The sequence below is a fragment of the Sceloporus undulatus genome, chromosome 4 (genome assembly GCF_019175285.1).
Source record: "Sceloporus undulatus isolate JIND9_A2432 ecotype Alabama chromosome 4, SceUnd_v1.1, whole genome shotgun sequence".
Taxonomy (NCBI): domain Eukaryota; kingdom Metazoa; phylum Chordata; class Lepidosauria; order Squamata; family Phrynosomatidae; genus Sceloporus; species Sceloporus undulatus.
Genome location: NC_056525.1, coordinates 205345894 through 205369359, shown reverse-complemented (window position 1 = coordinate 205369359; position 23466 = coordinate 205345894). Strand labels below are relative to the sequence as shown.

Sequence of the window (23466 nt, the reverse complement as noted above, 5' to 3'; positions counted from 1 at the left end):
CTAGAGAGAGTTCATTCTAAAGAATCAGGTGAATAGATCATTCAAAAACAATTATTTTAAAAAGCTGAGGAAAAATTAGACCCTTTGCTCAACTGTAGCAAATTCAGGAAGGGAAGACAGTAAGATTATCCAAATAACTGTAGTTAGTTTAACTAAAAAACACTATATGGCAGGTGATGGGCAATTGTTGAGGGGCATATTGGTGACCAGGGGACTTTGAAGGGCAACAGCCCACACTTCAACCCCCCCCCCCAAAAAAAAACACTGGAAAACAATATTCCCCCACATATTTGGCTCTCTCTGGGCCATTTTAGTGTCCCTTTCTAAGCTTCTAATTTGCTACTGTGGATCCTATAATTCATCTTGGCCTGCAGAAGATCTACAAGCAATGAAACAAGCTAGGCAAAGGCTAGAGTGCAGATAGTGTAGGTCATCAAGCAAATGATGGCAAAAATAACAGAGGCCATTTTATTCTGGCTACTATGCAGCAGTGACGTTAGCAAAAAGATCCTATTATGCCTCTACTGTACTATTCTATCTTCAATAAACCATCCAGTAGAGCTATTCTAAATTATGACAAGTTTAATAGGATAGAGTTACTGAGAGGCCATTATTAGAATTCATTGGTTGCCTGCTGTCACATGTTTCCTAGGCACTTTGAGGAGAAAGTAGCTTGTATTCACTCAGAACTTGACAACACCGTTACTGCATAGTCTAGGGAGGTGTCCACTGTGCCATCTGTTCAATTTTCTTGGAATCCACTTCATTTGTTGCAGCATACTGCAGACTATAAGTTTCAATCAGTTCATTTCACCAATATAAGCTGGACCCTTGCCCATCTTGACTGATAAGATCTAGTAGAAGGAGACTGGGTGGGTGAGTCCAGAAGGTGATAAATGCTATTGGGGGTGCCTGCTGCCTTGAATGAGGCTGTAGTGCATCTGCTTCTGAAAAGGACCTCCATAGACCCAGAGGCATGTGAGAATTACCACCCCATTGCTAATAGCCCTTTCTGGTTAATATGCTTGAACATGGCCAGGATGTTAGAATGGCCTTGTTTGCTCTATCCTGTTGATCTCTCAGTGGCTTTTGATACCATTGACAATAGTATCCTACAGGAACAGGTCCATCTGAAGGAAGCAGAAGGCACTGTGTTATGGTTGTTATGTCCCTATGTGCAAGGCTGATTCCAGAAAGTGGAACTGGGAAACAAATAGGTTGCTTACCTGTAACTGTGGTTCTTTGAATGGTCATCTGCCTCATGGCCTTGTGAAGTGCCACAAGATTCCACCTTGTCTCCCAAGCAGTTCAATATCTATGCTGGGGAGAGGTCACTAGGAAGTTTGGAGTTGGGTGCCATCAGTTATCTCAGTAAGCCTCAGCTGTGCAGGTGCTGGAGTAGTGATTGGGCACTGTAATAGGCTGGAGGAGGGCCAATAAACTGAAATGGAATCCCAATTTGGGCATTTGTAGTTCTTGGGTCTGAGAATTGCGTAATTTTTCTGCCTTGGAAGGGGTTGCACTCTCCCTGAACAAGAAGGTGCATGGCTTGGGAGTACTTTTGATCCATTTCTGTCACTGGAGGCCCAAAAGGGTTCTGTGGCTCAAGGTGCTTGAGGCTAGCTTACACTCATCCACCAACTGAGGCTTTTCCTAGATGTGGGTAACTTAGCCACAGTAGATCATGCAGTGGTAACGTCCTGATTAGACTACTGCAATGCACTCTATGTTAAGAGTGTCTTTGAAGAGAATTCAAAAACTGCAGCCAGTACAAAACAGATCAGCTAGAAAGCTGACTGGAACACACATAGAAACATCATAACATCAGTTTTAAAGGAACTGCACTGACTGTCAAAACACTTTTTGCAGTTCAAGGTGCTGTTGACAACATTTAAATCCCAAACTGACTTGAGACATTAGTACTTAAGGTAGCAGCTCTCCCTGTACATGCCTATCTGAGAATTGTGATATGTTGGAAGGGCCAGAAGAGGAGTGGTCTGAAGAGTCCAGATAGGGGCAGGGTGACAAGTCTTGGGGGACTGCACTCACCTCATCCTCTATCTTAAAATGATACTTTCACGTTATGGCAATATATCCATCATGGATTGGGCCCTTAAAATATACTGTACATCTACTATATAATTCTCTTTTAAGAGTCAAGCATTACTGATATAATGATTAACACATGTGCATTCCTGTTAAAATTAATACTGGACAACATAAAGGATGCAGCATTTAGGGGGTTGGACTGGATGGCCCCTGTAGTCTCTTCCAACTCTATGATTCTATGATTCTATGATTTGAAACACTGAGAAATAGCTATATGATGCATTTCAAGCTATTATTTCTTACTAGAAGACATATAAACCTATTTCGCTTAGAAAAGTTTAATTGGGAGAGCAATTAATATGAGAAAATACGTAACGGGGGGAAATGTTCTTTCCCCAAATAGATCACTTTAAATAATATCACAATTTGTACTGCAACACAAAAATCACTTGCAAATAAATCTCACTTTCCCACCTGCTGCTGTAGTTCTTGTTGATAAGCTAAAGTAGTGTCTTTTGTGGATTTTTGTTTTTCTTCAGGAACTATTCCCAGTCTTCTTGGTCGATCATTTATAAGCTTTGCTTCAACTTTACTGCTATATTCAAAAGAGGGAGGAGAAAAAAATGCAGTTATTAAAAAAACTTGAGATTGCAAACTGAAATGTGTTTTTAATGTAGTATTTTCCTCATTTTACCTATATGTTCTACCAAGTTCAAAACTACAGTTATATTTTTAAGAACTAGCAGTTTTCCCTTACTCCATTTCAAAATTTAATTTCTAAATACATAAAAATACTAATCTAATCTTAGCAGTACTTACAGAGACACAGCAGGAGATCTATGAACAGCATCAACAGGTGGAGGTGCAGATGAAGGTTGTCTATCTAAAACAATAAAGACATTCAGTGTTTGAATCTAAGGTTTATGGCAATATTAAATGTTATTTGGGGTGTGACAAGAAAATATTGCTGAAGACCACCACGACTGAAGTCAAAACGGGGGACACTGAAAAATAAGGTAGTAGTATATTGCAAAATTTTACTAGGGATGGAAATGCAGTTCCTTCCCAATGACATTTAATGATACCACACATAAAATTCAAAACAACCTTGAGCCAATCCTCTCTGAACATGAGCTATGATGAAAAATGGGGAACTCTATACTCCCTGGCATCCTTGGAGAAGGATAGAAATGAAAAAAATATATATAAGTAATGTATAGTAAGCCTATATAACTGGACTTCCAGTTTCTGACAGGATAATCCTATGTATGCTTATTGAGACATAACTCTCAAAGTAAAAAAATGGGGTTTACTCCTAGCTAACAGCACTCAGGATTACAGCCTTAAAGCCCTTTCAAAGTTTCTTACAGTTTTTAAGCACCAATTATTTTGGAACTTTGTAATTCAAAAGAATGTATTAAACAAAGTAAAAGTATTAACTTACAGCTGTTTTACAGAAATTCTCAAACCCCATGTATCCTTATTGTTTTCTTTGATTTGGAATGGTCTAGACTACAGCTTACCAATGTTTTTTTTGGAAATTCTCAGTAAAAGTTCTTCCAAGAATTATCAAAGTCTGAAAAGGCCTAATCCAATAAAACAGGCCCGATATCAGCATCAGCAGTCTTTTCTGCCAGTTCCTATCTCTACTATTTCAGACTTACAAGTTTGAAGAAAAGGGAGCAAGGAGGCTTGAAAGGTCAAGAGCCCTCCTAAGGCTTCCCTCTTTCTGAAACGAAATCTTCTGAGAATATCTAAAACAACAGAGTCCAATGGTCAATGAATTTTTTAAAAAAAAAGTTGAGAGGAACATTTCCAAGTGCAGGAAGAACTTAGAAGGAATCACAGACTTTATCTTCAGCTGGTATTTTCCTTTCTTCCACTTTCTCACAATATGAAAATAAAAACTTGTGAAAAATGTGGTAAGAGTGACCAAAGAACTGACAAAGAAAAGGACTGTCAAAACCATAATTTGGAAGCAGGCTGGGCTTAGCCTCAGTGTTACTGAATACCTCCTTTTCCCCTCCTCCCATAATTTCAACAACATTTATCTATGAAGAATTAATTGTACATTATCATACCAATATCCAGAAAGAGCACTGCTGTACAGTAGTAGTAGTAGTAGTAATAATAAGGCGGGATTACAACAATAGAAACAACATTACAAGATAAAAACTACAATTTCATATAAAATACACTCAATAAAACAGTAAAACTGCTATCAATACAATACATAGACTAAATCATCATTTAAAATACATATCTTTACAAACAGAGATGGGATATTTCTAACTCTCTTATAGCAGATTGGGTGGTAGACAGTAACAGTAATAAAACTTACCGTGTGCAAGGTTGGGATCCAAAGGATTCCTTGCACCATAGTAGTAGTATGCATCATCATATGGAGTTTTATAGTTATCAGTCACAACTGGTGGAGGCACTGGAGCTGATAGGTGTACAATTCTAAATCCAAAACAAAAAGCTGTATCTTTGACAGTTGTTACCACATAATTAGGAGACAGGATGCTATGATATCAAAATTACAGTTACAGCAAATACATCAATGAAGAAAATTATGGGTTTTGGTCATCTACAATGTCCTTTATAGATATTCTTCCACCAAGAAAAAGGCATGAGAAAATTCTGAAACTAATAATAATAATAATTTATTTACAGCCCGCCCAATCACAAGGAATCCGGACGGGTTACAACAATAAAAATATAGAGAATACAGTAAAATAAAATACAAAAAATAAAATAAAATAAAAGAGAGTGACGTTAGTTACAGTAATTACAGTTAGGCCTGATGGAAATTGGGCCTGTCTTTTTCACTCCTTCCCAGGTCTGATGATGACAGCTGGGATGGAGGGAGAGCTCTTCTTCTTGAGTCAAGAATATACTGTATTTTCTGGTGTATAAGACTACTTTTTAACCCAGGAAAATCTTCTCAAAAGTCGGGGGCCGTCTTATATGACGGGTGTCATCTTACAGGGCAGGTGCTGAAGCTTCTGAGCCAGAATGGAGAATCTGCGGTCACCGCATATGGTGGGGGGAGCTCAAAAACAGCCGCGGCCACATCCCCACCGTATGCGACGATCGTATGAAAGCAGCTACCACTTTGATAGTCTTGGAGACAGGGAGGGCTGGGCAGACAGGGAGAGCTGACCAATCCAAGCAGGCTTTGTATACAACAAGGTTTCCTGCTAAGTACCTGCATGTCATTTGAATTAAAATTACCATATTGAAATCAAATCTGATGGTTTTTTTTTTATTTGGTGTGCATTGGAAAAGGGGTAGTTTTATACGGTGAGCATATCCCAAAATCTATATTTTAACTGGAAAAGTTGGAGGTCATGTTATACGCCCAGTCATCTTATACGCCGGAAAATACGGGTAATTTTTATTAATTTTAATTTAATTTAATTTAACTATGGTTAAAATACCCCCATGTCCCCTAACAGATGGTGTTCATGGGCATTGGAGGGCAAAAAAAATTTTTTTTTGTGGGGGCAAGTTAAGTGGGGGAAGGTGCAGCTCTCCAAGGTCTCCAGGGGGGCTAATGCAAACACCTAGCCTTCTACAGTTCCCAACTCCTGCTATGGAGTGAAAAAACCTCTGCCTTTCTTACAGCATCTGTCTAAATTCCACTTGTTTCCTATTTTGATTTATATACATTTTCTAATAGGAAAGCAAGAACACTATAGTCCCATTTCATTATGGTAGCATCACCATTAATACATCTAACAACAGGCGATATAATCCTGTATATGTTTATTCTAAGGGATGCGGTGGCTCAAGTGGTTAAGTGGTGAGCTCCCATCACTAGTCCCAGCTTCTGCCTACCTAGCAGTTCAAAAGCATACAAAAGCAAGTAGATAAACAGGTAACACTCCAGTGGGAAGGTAAACAGCATTCTGTGCAATCATGCTGGCCACATGATCACAGAGTAGTATCTGACAACGCCAGCTCTTTGGCTTAGTAACGGAGATGAGCATCGCCCCCTGAGGTCGGACACAACTTGACAACTTTGCCAATGGGAAATACCTTTACCTTTACCTTATGTTTACTCGAGGGCTGACTGTCTTCAATGGCACCTACTCACTGTAAAATCCATAGGACTATAGCCTTAATTTTAGATGTAGCTGAAAAACACACTTTGAACACATTGGGCTTTTAAAGCACTGAATAAACACTTGACCATCTTACAGCACATGGAGCTTGTCTCCTCTCTGTTTGCTGGTTTCCATCTCAACACACCACAAGTAATACAGGAAATTTTTCTGTTTTACAAAGTTTTCAGATTACAGCCAAACTAAGAAGCTAGTTAGCAAATTCAATGAAGCCAGTATCTAAAACCAACTTCACACCAAGCGAGACCCTGACTTACCTCAAATCTAAAAACTGCAGCTTCCCAAGTTGGGCTTCCTGGGTTACTCACAACATGGCAAAAAGAAGAAAACACAGTGTAATCTAGAATGTACTGGTATGAGATTCATGCATAGCTTGGTTTATTAAATCAAGGTTTCCATGTCCAAAAAGAGCTATAGATGTAGGACTTTAACAATGTTCATCCTATTGCCCTATAACTACAAAAAGAAAATTTTAAGAAAGCTACCTGGGACTCAACATTTCTCCAAGAGTAGTAGATAGTCCTCTGTGAGAGTCTTCATTCACTGGTGACATGGGAGGTGCAGATATAGAGGTAGGTCCAGGAGTTGGTGTCTGAAACGCTGGTCTTGGTTTTTCTGGTGGTATTCTCTCTTTGAGTATTCGTGGTGCTAATCCCAATTCCTTTAGTCTGTTGGGCTATGGGAAACAGTTGGTTTGTTTATTTTTTAAACAAAGCACATTGAGATTTTCCAGCTACTTTAGATCTAAGAAGCATCAATAGAAGAATAGCTCACTGGATACTTCATGAAACAGCTTCTGGTTTTTGTGACAGAAACATCCAAAATCCTCATTCCAATGAGCCTAGCACAAGGATGTCAGTTAAGTGCCAGCAAGGACTAAGACTTTTCTCATGGTAAATGTCCAATGTTCTATTCTCTCATGTGAGGAGGTATGTAACAATGTAGTGTGTACACTAAACTAACTAGAGGTCCTGAAAAGAGGATGAATCTATGTTGGAGGAAATACATACTGTATTTTCTTGTCCAAACTGGTGCCACTGGAAAAGACTAAGGTCATCGCAGCCAATACAGTAGAATGAAATGTGATATGGACCATGTTCTGGCTTATGAACTGTAGCTTTAAACCAACCATCCTGGCACCCACCAGATGTTGAAAAAGGGGGTTAAGGTGATGGGTTTACAGTTTAACACATCTGGGACAACTTACAAAAGTTTGGTTTAAGGTACTTGCCTGCCATAAAGCATGCTTCCCATCTACACCCACAGCTATCGCCATCTTCCTTGTACAAGTGATCATGCAGAATCTTGGTTAGGGGAAGTGAATCCATATGGGAATTGACTGAATCATTATCCTCTTTTTATATGTTAGAAAGTAAAGTTCTATGATGATTTGGCAATCTGCCTGTTGACAATATATGAGAATCAACTTGATTTTGCATCTGATTCCTCTAAGGAAAAGAGGAAGCGTGTTTTAAGCTAGACAATTGTGCTAAACCAGGAGTGGGCATCATTCATACCTCCGAGTGTTGTTGGACTGCAATTCCATAACCTCACAACTGCCTATGCTCGATAGAGATGCTGAGACTTACACTTCATAAACATCTGGAGGGCCACAGTCCTGCCTTAGATTAGGTGCCATTTCTTTCTATTTGCCAGGGAGTGTCCTCCTGCCTTTCCCACTTAACAGAAAATTTGTCCATATCTAATAATATTTGTGTCTATTTTCTTAAAACAGCTGATCAATCAGATCACTGATTACAGCATGGTCAATTTTAAAAATAGTAAAACTTTAGAGGAATGGAGGAATAAAAATTATGGCATCATGGGAGAAAATCCAAGAGGTAAAAATGCTGATTGCTGGAAATTTTGGAGACTCAGCTGTTCAGTGAAAGGTTTCCCTTCTGGTTTCTGCACTTTGCTGAGAGGTAGATAATTTACCTGGCTAGAACTGCCACCTGCTGATCAGTATTAGAAATACTGTACACTAAATTTTATTTTCAGTGTCATAAACACACTGAGGAGTTTATCAAACGGGAGGAATTTCTCTTAAATTTGAATGAAAAGAAAGTGGGGCCAGAACGCATTCACTTAAAGTCGCTAGTTTTGCGCAATTACATGAATACGTAATTGCGTTCGAACTGGCTCCCCATTGTCTGAAAATAGCATGCCATTGCCCGAATTTGTGTATAGTGGGTTATCACGCAATAACGTGAAACCCCATGATTGCATTCAGATTGCCATCGGATTATACATCCAATTCCCCTTGTCTGATAAACTCCTGAATTTCATCTTCCAAATATAGCCATGTTTTGGCATGAAACAACATGGAAAACTCTGCGCTTCCCACAGGACTTTACTGAATATTGTCCACAATTGTTCTTTTGAGTATTCGTTTTTGTCCCTTTGCCAGACTGCTCTAATGTTGGCAATGGGTGGCATGTATGGGCTCCAGGGCTTCATGAACAAGACAACACGAAATCTAAAAGCTGCAAGGACCAATATGCAATGGCCTTACAGATGCAGGACTTCAACTCCCATAATCATCCAGCATTGCTTATGATGCCTGTGGCTAGTGGGAACTGAAGTCCAACAACATCTGGAGTGTTACATATACCACCCAGTTGTGCTGTGGATATTGCAGAAGGCACTACAGAACAGTAAGTTTGGTACCTTTCAGCACATGAAAATATGTTGGATTCTGCCGCTATTTCATTTCATGTTTTCAGTTGGGGGGGGGGGGGCATTTTAACTACAGCCTGGAGGAAAAGGCAACAAAAGAAAAGTGTAATTTTTGTGTGTGTGAAAACTCAGATGATTTTTTTAAAAAAAGAGAAAAACGTAGTATAGGAATGATTGATGAGAAGATGAAATCAAGTAGTAGAAAGCTGTAAAAGGGCAAGTAAATTAGTAGTTCTGTCCTGGACAAGATAGAAAAAGAACTGGAGAGAAGAATACTAGTGCAGGAGCTAGTACTGCCATTTGGGTCACATCATCCCTACCTTTCTGGGTGGTAAGAGGTAACAACCCATTGTTACATACCTCCATCACATCAACCTCCATCATATCAAGGGAGTGTTTTTTTCAAAAGGTGTACAGTTTTTTGAAATCTAATATCAGTGATCTGAAACATCTGGACACCCAAACCGTGGCTTGCCACTATAGGCTTAGATGTAAAGTTTGAGGCCAACCATGAATAGAGACCAGAGGTTTAAAGAGGCCAGGGCCTCATAGGCCCAACCTAGCCAACAGGAGGCAGACCAAAGCTATTTAAACTGTCTCCCCCCACCCATCGGCCTCTTTTTGCAAGATCACATTAGACAAACTATTAATGAAGAGAATTATTCCAGCACTAATAATCAACATTCTTGTTAAGCCTAGTAAATTTGAAAAAAACTGTACTTAATCTGAAGGAGATTAATGTTGAAACATATCCAATAAACATTTCTAAAATATTAGCAGGATGAAAATCCAATACTGAGCTATCTATTTATTATTATATGTCTTCAACTTATGACAACATTAGCACAGATTTTAAAAAAAGATTTACTGTATATACTCATATATAAGTCTAGAAATTTAGGTCAAAACATTGACCCCAAAAAACCTGAGTCGACTTATCCACAGGTCAATGTAAATACTGTATCTAAAAGAAGGAACCATCCCCTGGTGAAAAGCAAGAGTATAGTCTGTCCTGGAACCACTTACCCACTGTATTCTCTCATCCAGCCAGCCTTAAGACTAAGCACATAGAGTTATATCTGCTGGAATTTTGCAGGTTCTTGGACCTTGTTTTGCTTTGCTTCATCCTTTAAATCTTTTGCTATGTGCCCTTAAATTTTACCCTCGATCTATGCATGGGTCATAGCAAAATCCATAATTTTGGCCCCAAAACTTGCCTTCGACTGATACATGAGGTCGACTTATAGTCGAGTATATACGGTATTAAGGGGAGGTTTGTCATTACCTTCTCTAAGGCCGAGAGACCATGACTTGAACAAGGTCACCCAGTGAGTTTCCATGGTTGAGCAGAGACTCAAAATCAAGTATCTCAGAGTTCTAGTCCAACCTTCAAACCACTACATCATGCTGATCTCTTGACTACAAATATTTATATACACACACACATCCAAGGATATGTGTGTGCATGCACATGCCAAGAAGCTGCATATGTATATAGCGATGTATACATACATGAAGTGAAAGTCTGAAGCTGCACAACACATGTTATAGGAACATGGGATGTGAGAAGCATGAAATCAGGGAAACTAGGCATAGTAAAACAAGAAATGGAATGTTTAACCATTGCAACATTTTGGGTGAGCAAGCTAAAGTGGACAAGAAGGGGACACTTTGAGTCAGGTAATTCCAATATTTTATTCAGGAAATGAAAATCTAAGAAGAAATGGGGTGGCATTAATAGTGAGGGGTTGCTGTTGCTGCTGCTGTGTGCCTTCAAGTTGCTTCTGACTTTTGGCAACTCTCTTATGGGGTTTCTTGACAAAATTTGTTCAGAGGAGGTTTCCCCAGAGGCTGAGAGCATGTGATTTGCCCAAGGTCACCAAGTGGGTTTCATTACCTAGCGGGGAATCAAATCCTGACCTCCAGAGTTGTATTCCAACACTCGAATCACTACACCATGCAGGGTCTCAACAGCGAGGAGAGACAGCAAAAGCAGTCAAAGGATATAATGCCAAGTCTGACCAAATCATATCAATAAGACTTCAGGGAAAGCCCACCCATATAGCCTTAATGCAAGTTTATGCTGCAGCTACAGAGGCAGAAAAAGAAGAAACTGAAAGAGTCCAGGAGGAAATTTCTCACACACCGAAACAGGATGTCTTGTTAATCATATAGAACTCAAATAGACAACATAACTGGAAGCAGAAGATGGAGAAGCCCCATTCTCTCTGCAAAAACAACACCAGGAGCAGGTTGTGGCACAGACTATGAACTGCTGATCTTCAAAATTTGATTAAAGCTTAAAAAGACCACTAAACTAACCATCATGCCAAAATACAACCAGAAGAACATCCTTGTAAAATGTAAAGCTAATGTGAAAAATAGATTAGTCCTATTAAGCCTAAGTGACTGGGAGCTAAAAGAACTCTGGATAGAAGCCAGAGACATTGTCCAAGAGGACTATCTGCAGCCAAAATGAAAGAGAAGCCTCAAAGATGATAGATGAAACTCTTCAAGCAGTGAGGGGCAGACAAATCTTAAAAATAAAGCAGAAAAGAAATAGGGTCAGAATCCTGACTGCATTTGTTAAGGGACAAATAGAACTACAGTACTATAATAATTAATGCAGAGAAATAGATCATGACAACAAACAGGGAAGAACAAGAGACCTCTTCCACAAGATCTGAAAAATCAAAGGGAAATTTAAACCAAGAGTGGGGATTCACTACGAAAAGCAGGGGAACACATTACATAACTAAGTAAAGAAAAATATGGTGGAAACAATACACTGAAGAAGTATATAAAAGAAATGAAAGCATGACAGATTTATTCAAGTAAGAACCATTTAACAATAAATCTACAATTTTAGAAAGTGAAGTGGAAGCTGCACTCAGAGAGCACTTCAGAGAAATAAATCATCAGGAACAGATGGCATACTATTAGAGCTGCTTCAAGCTACAGAGACAGAACCTTCTCAAATTCTAACTAAAAACTGTCAACAAATATGAAGAACAAAATAATGGCCCACAGATTAGAAACACTCAATATACATTCATATCCCCCAAGAATGAGATTGCATTAACCACAGGACCATTTCATTCATCTCCCCTACAAGTGAAGTAATGGTCAAAATTCTGCAACAAAAACATTTACCATATATAGAGTGAGAAATGTCAGACATCCAAGCTAGTTCGGGAAAGAGAAAAGAACTAGGGATCATGTTGCAAACATACACTGGATAATGGAGTAAACCAAAGAATTGCCCCCCCCCAAAAAAAATCAGCCTGTGCTTTATAGATTGTTGCAAAGACTTAGATCATGTAGATCATGAAAAATGATAGCTCACTCTTTATAAAATGGGTGTGCCACATTTGACTGTCCTGATGTGTAACCTGTACCCAGGACAAGAAGCTACCATAAGGACAGAATACCAAGAAACAGAATGATTTCTAATTGGTAAGGAGGTCAAGCAACCCTGCATTTTATCACCCTGTCTCTCTAACCTGTATGCTGACAATATCATATGAAAAGCAAGATTAGACTTGGAGTAAGGAGGTGTGAAAATTGGAGGAATGAACATCAACAATTTAAGGTATGCAGATGAAGCCATAGGAGAAAACAGCAAAGACTTACAACGATTACTGAAGGAAGTAAAGGAAAAAGTGCAAAGGCAGATTTATAGCTGAACATTAAGAAAACAAAAATTATGACCACACATGATTTACACAACTTTAAAGTAGACAATGAATCTATTGAAATAGTTCAAGATTTTCAACTCCTGGGCTCAGTCATTAGTCAGAATGGAGAAATCAAGAAATTCATAGAAGACTAGGACTTGGAAAGGCAGCTATGAGGGAACTAGATAAAATCTTGAAATGTAAAAATATATTATTGAATACCAAAGTCAGTATTGCCCGCACCATCATATTTCTAATTTCTATGTATCATTGTGAAAGCTGGACAGAGAAGAAAACTAAAAGTAAGAAAATCAATTCATTTGAAATGTGGTGCTTGAGAAGAGTTCTACAGAAAGCATGGATGCCAAAAAGACAAATAAATGAGTCCTAGAGGATATCAAACCTGAACTCTCCCAAGATGACTAAACTGAGAATGTCATACTTTGGACATATCATGAGAAGACATGACTCACTAGAGAAGACAATAAAGCTGTGCAAGATAGAAGCAGTAGGAAAAGAGGAAATATGCATTACAGATGGATAGACTCAACCAAGGAAACCACATCCCTAAATCTGCAAGACCAGAGCAAGGCTGTTGGTGATACAGTGACTTTGAGTTTTCTCATTCATAGTGTCACCATAAGTCCAAGCCAATTTGAGGGCAGTTAACAACAAGTACATGCATACATGCATAATTAAATTGTTTTTGTTTAGAGCCTACTAAAGATTTCTTTAGGTTCAGTTTGTTAATGCTACAATAGAATATTCACCACAAATCTGCTAAATAAAAATGTTTATTGACAGTTAGAAGAGGCTAGAGAAGGAGAAAAAATCAGTGTCATGCACGTGACTGAAAAAGCATGCAGGTTTCCAAACTATCATGCTAACTATCCCATGAACTCCCTGGCAACTGATATGCATCTTATTATTCAGCTTTTTTTTTACTGTCACATTCAGATAATATGAAGCTTTGTGATATCTGCCAAGATATGAGGAAGTGCTGAAAAGTTCTTGGCCCAACACACTTCCCAAATCTGAGTGTAGACTGTAGCTTGAAAGAGTGTTATTTTGCATTGTAAACTGCCAATTTGCAGAGATTGTAGCTCTAATTTCACTTTTTTCCCCCGGAGATCACTGATAGAACCATGTTAACCAAAAGTGTGGAAGTGCTGAACACCAAGCCATCATGAAATTCCTGTTGCTGAAGAATTAATCTCCAAAGGAAATCCATGTGTGTATGATGCAAACATAGAATGACAAGCGTCTGTCATATTCAATTGAGAAGAAGTTGTGTGCCAACTTTCAGCATGCAGATTTTGAGACCAAAGATGCAGCAAGGTCTGGGAAGTCATCAACAGTGTCAGTTCCTGAAATTGTTCAATGTGTTCTTGACCCCACGTGCTCATGGCTCAGAAAATCTCAGCTAAAGTTACTGCTGAGACATTAAAAATATCCCAGGATTGCAATGAATTTATAATGCATGAACAGTTGGCTATGCAGAAGCTATCAATCAAGCGGGTGCTGAAATGTATACATGCTGACCAGAAATGAAATTGGATGGATACCTCCAAGTTGATTTTGCAGCATTTTGAGTGATCTAGTGATAGTTTTGTAGAATGACTCATCACTGTTGATGAAACATGGTTACATCACTATGATTCAGAGACCAGGTTCTCCATGGCTGAAGAAATTCAAGATTCAAGTGTCAGCAGGAAAGTATTTTGGAATAAGGAAAGTATTTTGATGACTATCTTCAGAAGGCCAATACTACTCTAACTTGCTGTGCTGACTGAAGGAGGCACTGAAGGAAACACAGCCGGAGAAGCTGAGAAAAGGTGTTCTCTTTTAGTAGGACGATGCACCTGCTCACAGGGTTGGCAAAACGATGAATGTTTTGAAAAATTTGGGGTTTGTGTGCATAGACCATCCATCCTACTCACTAAATCTTACTCCATCTGACTATTTCCTGTTTCCAAATTTTAAAAAGAGTTGGACGGAAGGAAATTTTCAAATGATCCAGAGATTATAGCAGCAGCAGCGGAGTAGTATTTCAGTGACCAGAGATGAGGGTTTTTTGGAAGGATTAAAAAAACTTGAGAAGTGATGTGCCAAGTGCACCAAACTTCAGTGTGAATATGTGGAATAGCATGTATATTTCAAGGCTGTGGGTAATTTCCTACTTGGTCAGGCAGAGAACTTTTCAGCACTCCCTTACAAACACATTTTCTACATTTCTGTACAGGCTTTCCTGCATCTTTCATCATGTTGATGAACAGGAATGTCCTCAGAGCTCTGGAACTCTATATGCCTTAACAAACACTATATACCCATCATTGATAAAATAGCAATATGTTAAAGTGTTTACCTTTTCTTCACTTTGCTGCAAGACAGTATATACAATACAGTTAGTACTTACATTACAACTCCACCATTCAGGTATTTAAAAATTAGTGTGTTTTAAAACATAAAAAGTTCTGTTCAATACAGATTTCTTGTCTAATGGAGCATCCTGAAACATACTTGGGTTTTCGAAAAGGGCCTTCTCAGCTGTAGCACTCCAACTGGCACCAACACTCACTTCATTTAGGTGTCTGGTTAAAACTGCCTGTTCATCAAGGCCTCATTAACTGAACCCAAATATGGTTACACATAGTTTTAAAATCTTTAAAATTTGTTTTTAACTCATTGTGATATTAATATGCTTTTTAACTAACTTACATTATTTTACTATTTTTAAACTGTTTCACCTGTGTTAATACTATTTGTAAGCCACTGAGATCTTTTGCTATAGGACAGGACAAAAATTATTAGCAAACAAACAAACAAACAAACACTTTTGGATCCCATCATCAAATATTAAAACAATTATTCTATATTAGGTTGTATGCCATAATTATGCCTGTTCCAGTGAAGTACAGCTCTATAATTACATTGCATTATTAAACCATGCCAGTTCTCAGCACTTCACAGGAAAATTTAAATCCACTTGCTGTCCTTCAGTTTTATCATTTCTAGGGTTTAGTCAACAGTACATTGTTATATGACAAACTAAAGAAATGGTACATGGAATTAAATAAATTCTGGAAAGTACTGTCAGCTTTCATTCATCTAATAGAGCATTAAAGTATGTCTAGCCTAAACCCCATGTTTCCCTAAGGCCCAGTGCAAATGGGCCAAAAAGGATGCCCTCGTCATGTGCGAGGGGTGCCTCGGGGCAGCTCTTCTAAACGCCGCTCACCCCTCACACATGACATGGGCATCAAAATGGTGGCGCCCTGTACAGACAGGCCCCACCATGGCGTGCCAGACACATAGCGTCCGCATGTCACTGCGCCATTACAACATCACGAGTGCACCATTTTTGGTCTGCGAGGAAGTCTCATGGTCTGGAGGTTGCAGCTTCCCCACAGACCAAAACGAAGGTACTGTATTAAGCACACCCTGCATCTATGAGACTCTTTCTTAATGAACTATTTTAAGACTGTGAGTGCCCCAGTACAGAAAATTCTCCAAAGTTCAAGGATACTCAGGTTTTCTGCCTCTTGATCATTCACAGCAAGTATACATGATAAGCTAGGATCTTTGCAGACACTTACCCTCCCCCCCTCAATAAAAATATGACAATCATCAGTTAACTTCTTACCAACACTAACCATGTGAATAATTATCTATTGATGCAATATACCTGAAGAGTAAATAACTGTCTTTCCTGAGACTGTTTATTATGGAGGGAAAAACACATAGCCTCCACTTCACAATGGCATGGGGGACAGAGGTAATACCAATCCACCTAGTAATGATATAATGAAGCAATATCCAATAAGGTCCCATGACACATTTGACATTACCTTTCCTACAGAAACAAGCAGGTGATTTGTTGGGTGTAAAAGCCTCTGCTTAGCAGCAGTTACAGCAACTAGTCCTTTAGGACACCATTTCTTATCAGAAAGGGGGCACTTTTAGGAAGCTACATAATTTAAATGGTTCAGTCAGACTTGCTACACTGATATAGGGAAGTCAAAGCACCTAACTGAAAGAACTGCAGAAAACTCATAAACCCTTAATATTATCCATAGCACAGGTTCAATATTGACCAAAATTGTCTGCTTTCTTTTAAAGTTTCTCGGTGTCCATCATCCACAGTCACAAAACACAAACAAACCAATCAACCACAGCCTGAGGATAAACAAATATCTCTTCTAAGGAGTCATGCAGATGGGGCAAAAGGAGTGGCCAGAGGCCACTCCCGCCTTGATCAGCACAGAACCACAGCAACCACATGTGCCCGAGTGTGGGCCTGACCCAGAACACTGCCACAATCTGAACAGGATGTCAGCAAAGAGGAGACTTTCTCAGCTCCTTTTCAGTCAGCTTTCCCGGCCAGGTGTCCTCTCTGCGCAGCTTCCATGTACTCTGGGGGCATGCATCATCTAAATGCCACACCCCCAGAGTGTCCAGATGCTGCTCTTTTCTGTCCGTCTGTTTGAATGTTCAGCAAATGAAGTGAGGGCCTCTGAGAGCTGACACTGTCCCGAGACAGAAGAGCTGAATAGACTGTTGGGAGGCTGCACCAGCGCTGTTCACACTGGAACTGCAGCAACCACGCCTGGTCCCAATCAAGGCTACCACCACCGCTGTCCTGAACCAGGCCACCAGAAAGAGCAGATTCTATCCACTCCTTCTTGGCCCAGTTCTTTCTGGATGACAGAGGCTCAGCACAGCTTCCGGCTACATTTGGGGCATGCTACACCTGAACACAGCCAGAATTCACATCATTTGGCCCATGTGTTTCAGGCCACTATTCCCCCAGAAAGGATAGGAAGTTTGACCTTTTTTCCCCTCCAACTAGGAAACAGATCTTGGCTTTTCTAATGAAACATAGTTTTAAAAAACTACAGTTCCCAACTTTTGAAGAAGGACTATGGTTACTTCAAAAGGAAGTGAATGCTTCTGTCTCCTCCTTCTGATCAAGCAAAAATTGGCTCATACCTATGAGGGGGGAAATCACCTAGTATTGTATTGTATTGTAACTATTTTTTTTGTTAGATTATATAAATGCATTCCTGTTCTGAAATTCATTGCCATTTACCACTAGCTAGTATTTGGACAACTGAGTAAACGATGAAGTAAATTACTGTCCATAAAAGAATAATCTCTTTGAATGTGTTCAAAGTAGGTTGTTGAGATTAAGTATCAAGTATTCCAAACAGCAGAGATAACATTTGCCTAAAACAATAATCAGATGTGGAACTTTTGAAAGCATTTATTAGCCCATATTAGTATCAAACCCATTTTATATCAGTTAGCCAAACTGGAAAAAAAACTGAACACTAAAAATCACTCACCATTTTCTCAGGGTCTAAAGCTCCAGATGTAGCAACTGGGAGCTCAAGCTCCTTTTCACTATTAAAGAGAAAAACAAACACAAAACATCAGCCAATGTTTGGGTAACTATTTACCCAAAAACATACATTAGGCCCCAAGCATTCAGTTATTTGACCCCACGTATCTCTAGTACAAGCTGAAGGTAAGGTATCTGTGGGCCCATAGATGCTAGGACTCCAGGTCTTTGAGAACTGGTTCTAATGCTTATAGTGCACTTGGGAGGGGGGCTTTTAAAATTACAGTAATAAACACATTGTTCCATGTTGTTGGGGATAAAAACATTCTCTTCATAGTTCTCCAAGAAATCTCATTAATCAATTGAAATGATTTTGTCTAATAGCTTTCTATTACCGTCTCTTATTCCTCTGCTGCTCAGCAATTTGCTCCATTAATTCTTGCCTATATTGTTCTTTTCTTCTCTGAATAAGTTCTCTGTCTTGACCTCCTAAAATGGAGACAACATGAATATGCACAGCTTTCTCTCCTATGATCTTAGAACCTCAACTAAATGTATGCAATTGCTTTTCCTGCTACACATTTCCACTACTGACCAAAACACTATTTTCAAATGTTTCTTAAAATAATTTTCCCACTTTCCCACTCTGATAATGACAGTGAACTGTAACTCTACTGACTGCCTAATGTGCAACCCAAATAAATATACAGTTTTTATTGGAATCAACTTTTCTATAATTTACAAAAGTATATTTTCCTATTAATGGAGGCACAGCTGAATAATTAGCAGAGAGAAACAACCCCAGAATAGGGGACATTCTGAGATAATGTATCTAACAGTTAGGGAAGACAAGGTAAAGAACTTACACTAACAAATATCCCACACATCATCTAGGCTTTGACAGATACTTTTTTCTTTAAGCAACTCATTTCAAACACTGTAGTTTTTCTTTAGCATTTTATGATACACTGTATGTCACAAATTTTCATTCCAGCATTTTTAAAGAAATCCCTAACGCTTATACATTAATTTATCTAGAAGTCCCATAAAAAGTACTGGATATTATAGATTTCATCAAATACATTTTCAGTAACTAGATTTTCCATACATACCAATTATGAGTCCTGTTGCATATTGAGCAGACTGTGGTTGCTCTTTAGTAGGAAAATTGCCTTGACGTCTGTAATGAGACAGAAGTGAAACAACAATGAAAATAAAAGTCACACTAAAATTGGTGAGATCATCCAGAGACAAGGGGTGGAGTGTTATCAGTATGCTGATGACACCCAAATATTTTTCTCCATGTCTCAGACTGCTGTGGCAACTAAGGATGGCATCCCTCCTCTAAATGAATGTCTTAAGGCGGTAATGGACTGGATGAGGAAAAACAGACTCAAGCTGAATCCTGATAAGATGGAGGTACTCGCTATAGGGACCCCCAATCCGGGAGTGGAAGTATGTCAGCCAGTTCTAGACGGGGTCACACTTCCCCTAAAGGACTGTGTTCGCAACTTGGCGGTGCTCCTGGACTCGTTGCTTTGGTTGTCAGCCCAGATAGATGTGACAGCCAGGAGCACCTGTTATCAGCTTTGTTTGATATGCCAGCTGCGGCCATTCCTGGAACAGAGGTACCTAGAAATGGTAGTACATGCACTGGTAATCTCTCGACTCGAGTTCTGCAATGCAGGGGCTACCCTCTTCAAGTGGTGCAAAACATGGCAGCCAGATTGATCGCTGATAAATCAAGAGCTGATCATATAACAACAATCTTAAAATCCCTTCACTGGCTGCCAATCACTTTCCGGGCACGGTACAAGGTGTTGGTTATCAACTTTAAAGCCCTACATGGCTTGGGTCCAGCTTACTTGCGGGAGCACCTTTCTCCTTATAGTCCACCCCAGACATTCAGGTCCTCTGGAAGGAACTTATTGCAGCCAATGAAGACCAGGTTGGTGGCTGCTTCCCAGAGGGTCTTCCCATGTGCCACTCCTAAAGTGTGGAATGACCTGCCAGATGAGATCCGTCATATTACTACCCTAAACGCCTTTTATAAAGCTATAAACACAGAGCTTTTCCAGCAGGCCTTCCCAAACTGTCCCCCCATTACTCCGGTATCGATTGTCCTCTCTGCCCCAAACCATATTTTTTTCAACCTGCCTTTTTGATTATTTTAGTTGGGATTTTTATGTAACATTTTTTTTCTCTTGGTGGGAGAGAATGGGGGATTATGCTTTGTTGATTCTGTTTTTAACAAGTATTTTATTTTATTATGTATTGTACTGTTTATTATCACTATTATTATTATTACTACTACTACTACTATACAAGGCATTTGTGAAAGGAAGCTTTGGTGGTGCAGTGGTTAAATGCTAGAACTGCAGCCACAATGTTGTGAGTTTGACCCTGCAGGGCTCCAGGTTGACTCAGCCTTCTATTCTTTCATAGGTCAGTAAAATAAAATAGAAATGTAAAGTCCTATTGCTAAAGTGCTGTGAAAGAACATTTTCAAACACCTCCAGGTCAAGCAAATATAAGCTGCCATCCACACTGCAGAAATAATCCAGTTTGATACTGCTTTAACTGCCATGTCTCAATGCTAGGGAAGTCTGGGAATTGTAGTTTTGTGAGACATTTAGCGTTCAGAAAGCTCTGGTGCCACAACAAACTGCAATTCCCAGAAATCCATAGCACTGAGCCATGGCAGTTAGTGTCAAACTGCATTATTTCTACAGTGTGAATGCAGTCATAGTTTGCCCCAACAGCTTATCTCTTGCAACCTCTGACCTTCTGATTGAAGCCAAGGAATCCAAACTTTAATTTGATATTGTAGCCTTCAAGATTACAGAAAAGCCAGAATCTGCACTCATTGGTTTTTAGTGTGCGTCTCAAGACAAGCACAATCCTCAACCATATTACGACATAGAGGATTCCTTCAGTAGAAAGAAACTATAATATTAAAAAGGAACCTGTGCTCTCCCTTTTTAGTTTGTAACTAGCAACAAGCCAGAAAATATGATCAGACAGAACTGTCTAAAGAATTAAAGGGAATGTTAAAATGTCCCTGTAACTGACATACTAAATTCTAATTGTAATTCAATCTTCCATAGGATGTCTCTGCATAGTTTCTATATGTTTTTAACTTGTTCAGGCTACCATTTATTATAGCAATGATGCTTTTACCTAAAGATAAGAGAGTTTTCTAAAACATTTTTGCAGGAACTGAAATGAGACAGCAATAATAAAATTAAAATTACCTTTGAGCATGAAAGACTCGCAAAGGCTTTCTGTCATAGTCACTTTCATATCGAAATCTAGGATCCATTTCGTCATTTATTTCAGGATCATGATCAAATATACGATGCCTTCTAGGAGAGATACAAGATTTGCCATCAAGCTTTTGGTGCTTTTTGTTGGAAATGTTCAATTTTTCATCAAGCTTTTCGTGCAATACACTGTCCCCACATCCAGTTTCATTATCTGATCTGTGATGTTGGTCTAATGATGGTTTGCTGTTCGACAACCCTTCATAGGTCTCAGTAGAAGTAGAAGCATCTTTCTTGAGGGATTCTTCATCTCTTCTCAAGGGCATATGTAATTCTGACTGCTCTCTGGAAACCAAGGTGCTTTTTCTGTACGTATCTGTGTCATGCTGTAAAAGAAAAATACTTTCAAAGCTAAATACAAAAGATTTTTTTGCCCTCTCTCATTTTAATTAACCATTTTTCTTTTAACACCAAAAGCAGGTGATCCTGAGGATTTTTAATAAAGCACTACGGTATTATCAGAAATGTCCGTTTAGGTACTCTTTTATTAGGTCACCCAAGTATTATCAGATGAAGTCTCACTCTAGGAGAAGTATACTGTCATGGTATGAAAGACAGAATCTTACTGGTGTTGTTGTCCCAACTTTAGAATGCCTTCTCATAGATCTGTTTAGTGACAATATTGTATTAACTTGACACCAGTATAAAATGTTTTCATTTGCCTGGGCATTTTATTTTATTAATAGCTTAAAGTGACTGATTTTTCAACTGGCTGTAGAATTTTTGAGGTTAATGTGGCTGAATGGTTTTTGAGCTGGTTGAAGAATATTTTAATTCTTCTGAGTTTTATGGCTTAGGCTATATATTGTGGATAGAAATTTTATGTTTGGATGCCCTGCTGGGACCCACTTCTTTAAATTTTAAAAATACAGAAAGTTGTCACAGTAGGAAGCATTGTTACTAAAGTCTGTGTGCATGTTCATATTCTCTTCCTCTTAGCTAAAAAAAGAGATAAAAGACATAGGCCCAAAACAGAGGGGCCAAATGAAGCGGCTTCCGTCCACTTTGTTGGCATAGCATTCAAACGACACATGCCTCCACAGCGGCCTGAAGCTGCACCTAAGCTGACTTGAGCAAAAAGGACCCAGGATAATCTGGCTCCTGGTGGTGCGGATTGGGTCCTGTGGCTGCAGCCCACTTTGGGAGCAGTCTGTGCAGCCAGCACAGTCCTGACCCATTTGTGGCTGGAGCAGACTCAGACTGCTCTTTTGCACCTGTGTTCTAGCCCCTAGTTAAGTTCCCTCACAATTTCATCCAAATAAAAAAAATTGAAAATAAAAGCTGTTAATTTTATCAAATTATGAACAGTGTGCTTAAAGGACGGTCTGGCGGCGGTGCCGTTTGTGCTGCCGGCAAGCCACAGCGGATATACCACGCGGCTTGGCAGCAGAAAGAAAAAGAAGCCACAAAAAGCGGCTTCTTGTTCCGGCGCACCAGTGATGCCGCAGTGCACCATTGGTGCACTCGTGACGCCACCTGGGCGCCATGACGTGCGGACGCTAGGCATCCATCACGTCAAAATGACGGCACCCATGTGTATAGGGCACCGCCATTTTTATGCCCCCATCACATGCGAGGGGCAAGGGGCGTTTGAAAGCGCCGCCCCTCACACATGACGAGGCGCCTCCTAGCACCCGTTTAAATTGGGCCAACGTTCACCAGGCTATGAATTTTAGTCTGCTGTTGCTGAAAGCTATAAAGAAGAATACCAAACTTACAGTCCAAATAATGGACTTTAATATATAAACAGGCAAAATGCTGAGGAACACTATCCAATTCACTTTTCTATTATCTCAATCAAGAATATAATCCCATTGCTTCTTAAATAAAATCTTTGGTTTACCTCTATGTGCCTCTTTCCGTCTCTTCTTAACCTTTCATTACAGTCTTCCTTTTCCCTGAGATACTGATTGTACTCCTTGTTTCTTTCAACTCTTAACCTATCCTAGAATGGACATTAGAAAGTGTACTGAATCAACACATAGTTTTATGTGTAATCATATAATGAAATTCTTACTTTTGCACCATTTACTAAGTTTTATTCATAATGCATATGAAATTCTTGCTTAAAATCAAATGTGTAAGTGTTTTCACCAGTATTACTTTTTTATATTATATATATATATATATTAAATCACTTAAATTATTTACATTGCCTAAATTATCTGATCTATAGTTTTGAGCATTGCTAATAGATATAGAAGGCTGCACTGAAGCCTTCTGCTGTGCTGAAGAATTAATATGATGTTCTGCATTTCAGCTTTCTC

At 39.2% G+C, this 23466-nt stretch overlaps 1 protein-coding gene across 11 annotated transcripts in view; it reads right to left on the bottom strand.

Annotated features, from left to right (window-relative positions):
- The window catches only part of CSPP1 (centrosome and spindle pole associated protein 1), a 67141-nt gene that overhangs the window by 25242 nt on the left and 18433 nt on the right, over positions 1 to 23466 (bottom strand). For 6 of the 11 annotated variants that reach the window (XR_006103692.1, XM_042465210.1, XM_042465211.1 and 3 more), the window contains 10 exons: positions 23043 to 23144; positions 21131 to 21525; positions 18989 to 19056; positions 18272 to 18365; positions 17881 to 17938; positions 14901 to 14915; positions 6665 to 6855; positions 4391 to 4512; positions 2869 to 2932; positions 2524 to 2644 (listed from right to left, as the gene is read on the bottom strand). Coding sequence is in view for 10 of the 11 variants with exons in the window: in XM_042465210.1 (XP_042321144.1) it covers positions 2524 to 2644; positions 2869 to 2932; positions 4391 to 4512; positions 6665 to 6855; positions 14901 to 14915; positions 17881 to 17938; positions 18272 to 18365; positions 18989 to 19056; positions 21131 to 21525; positions 23043 to 23144 (1230 nt within the window). In the remaining variant the exon portion in view is untranslated. The remainder of the gene's footprint in view (positions 1 to 2523; positions 2645 to 2868; positions 2933 to 4390; positions 4513 to 6664; positions 6856 to 14900; positions 14916 to 17880; positions 17939 to 18271; positions 18366 to 18988; positions 19057 to 21130; positions 21526 to 23042; positions 23145 to 23466) is intronic. The other 5 variants (XM_042465213.1, XM_042465220.1, XM_042465215.1 and 2 more) reach the window with 3 other exon arrangements.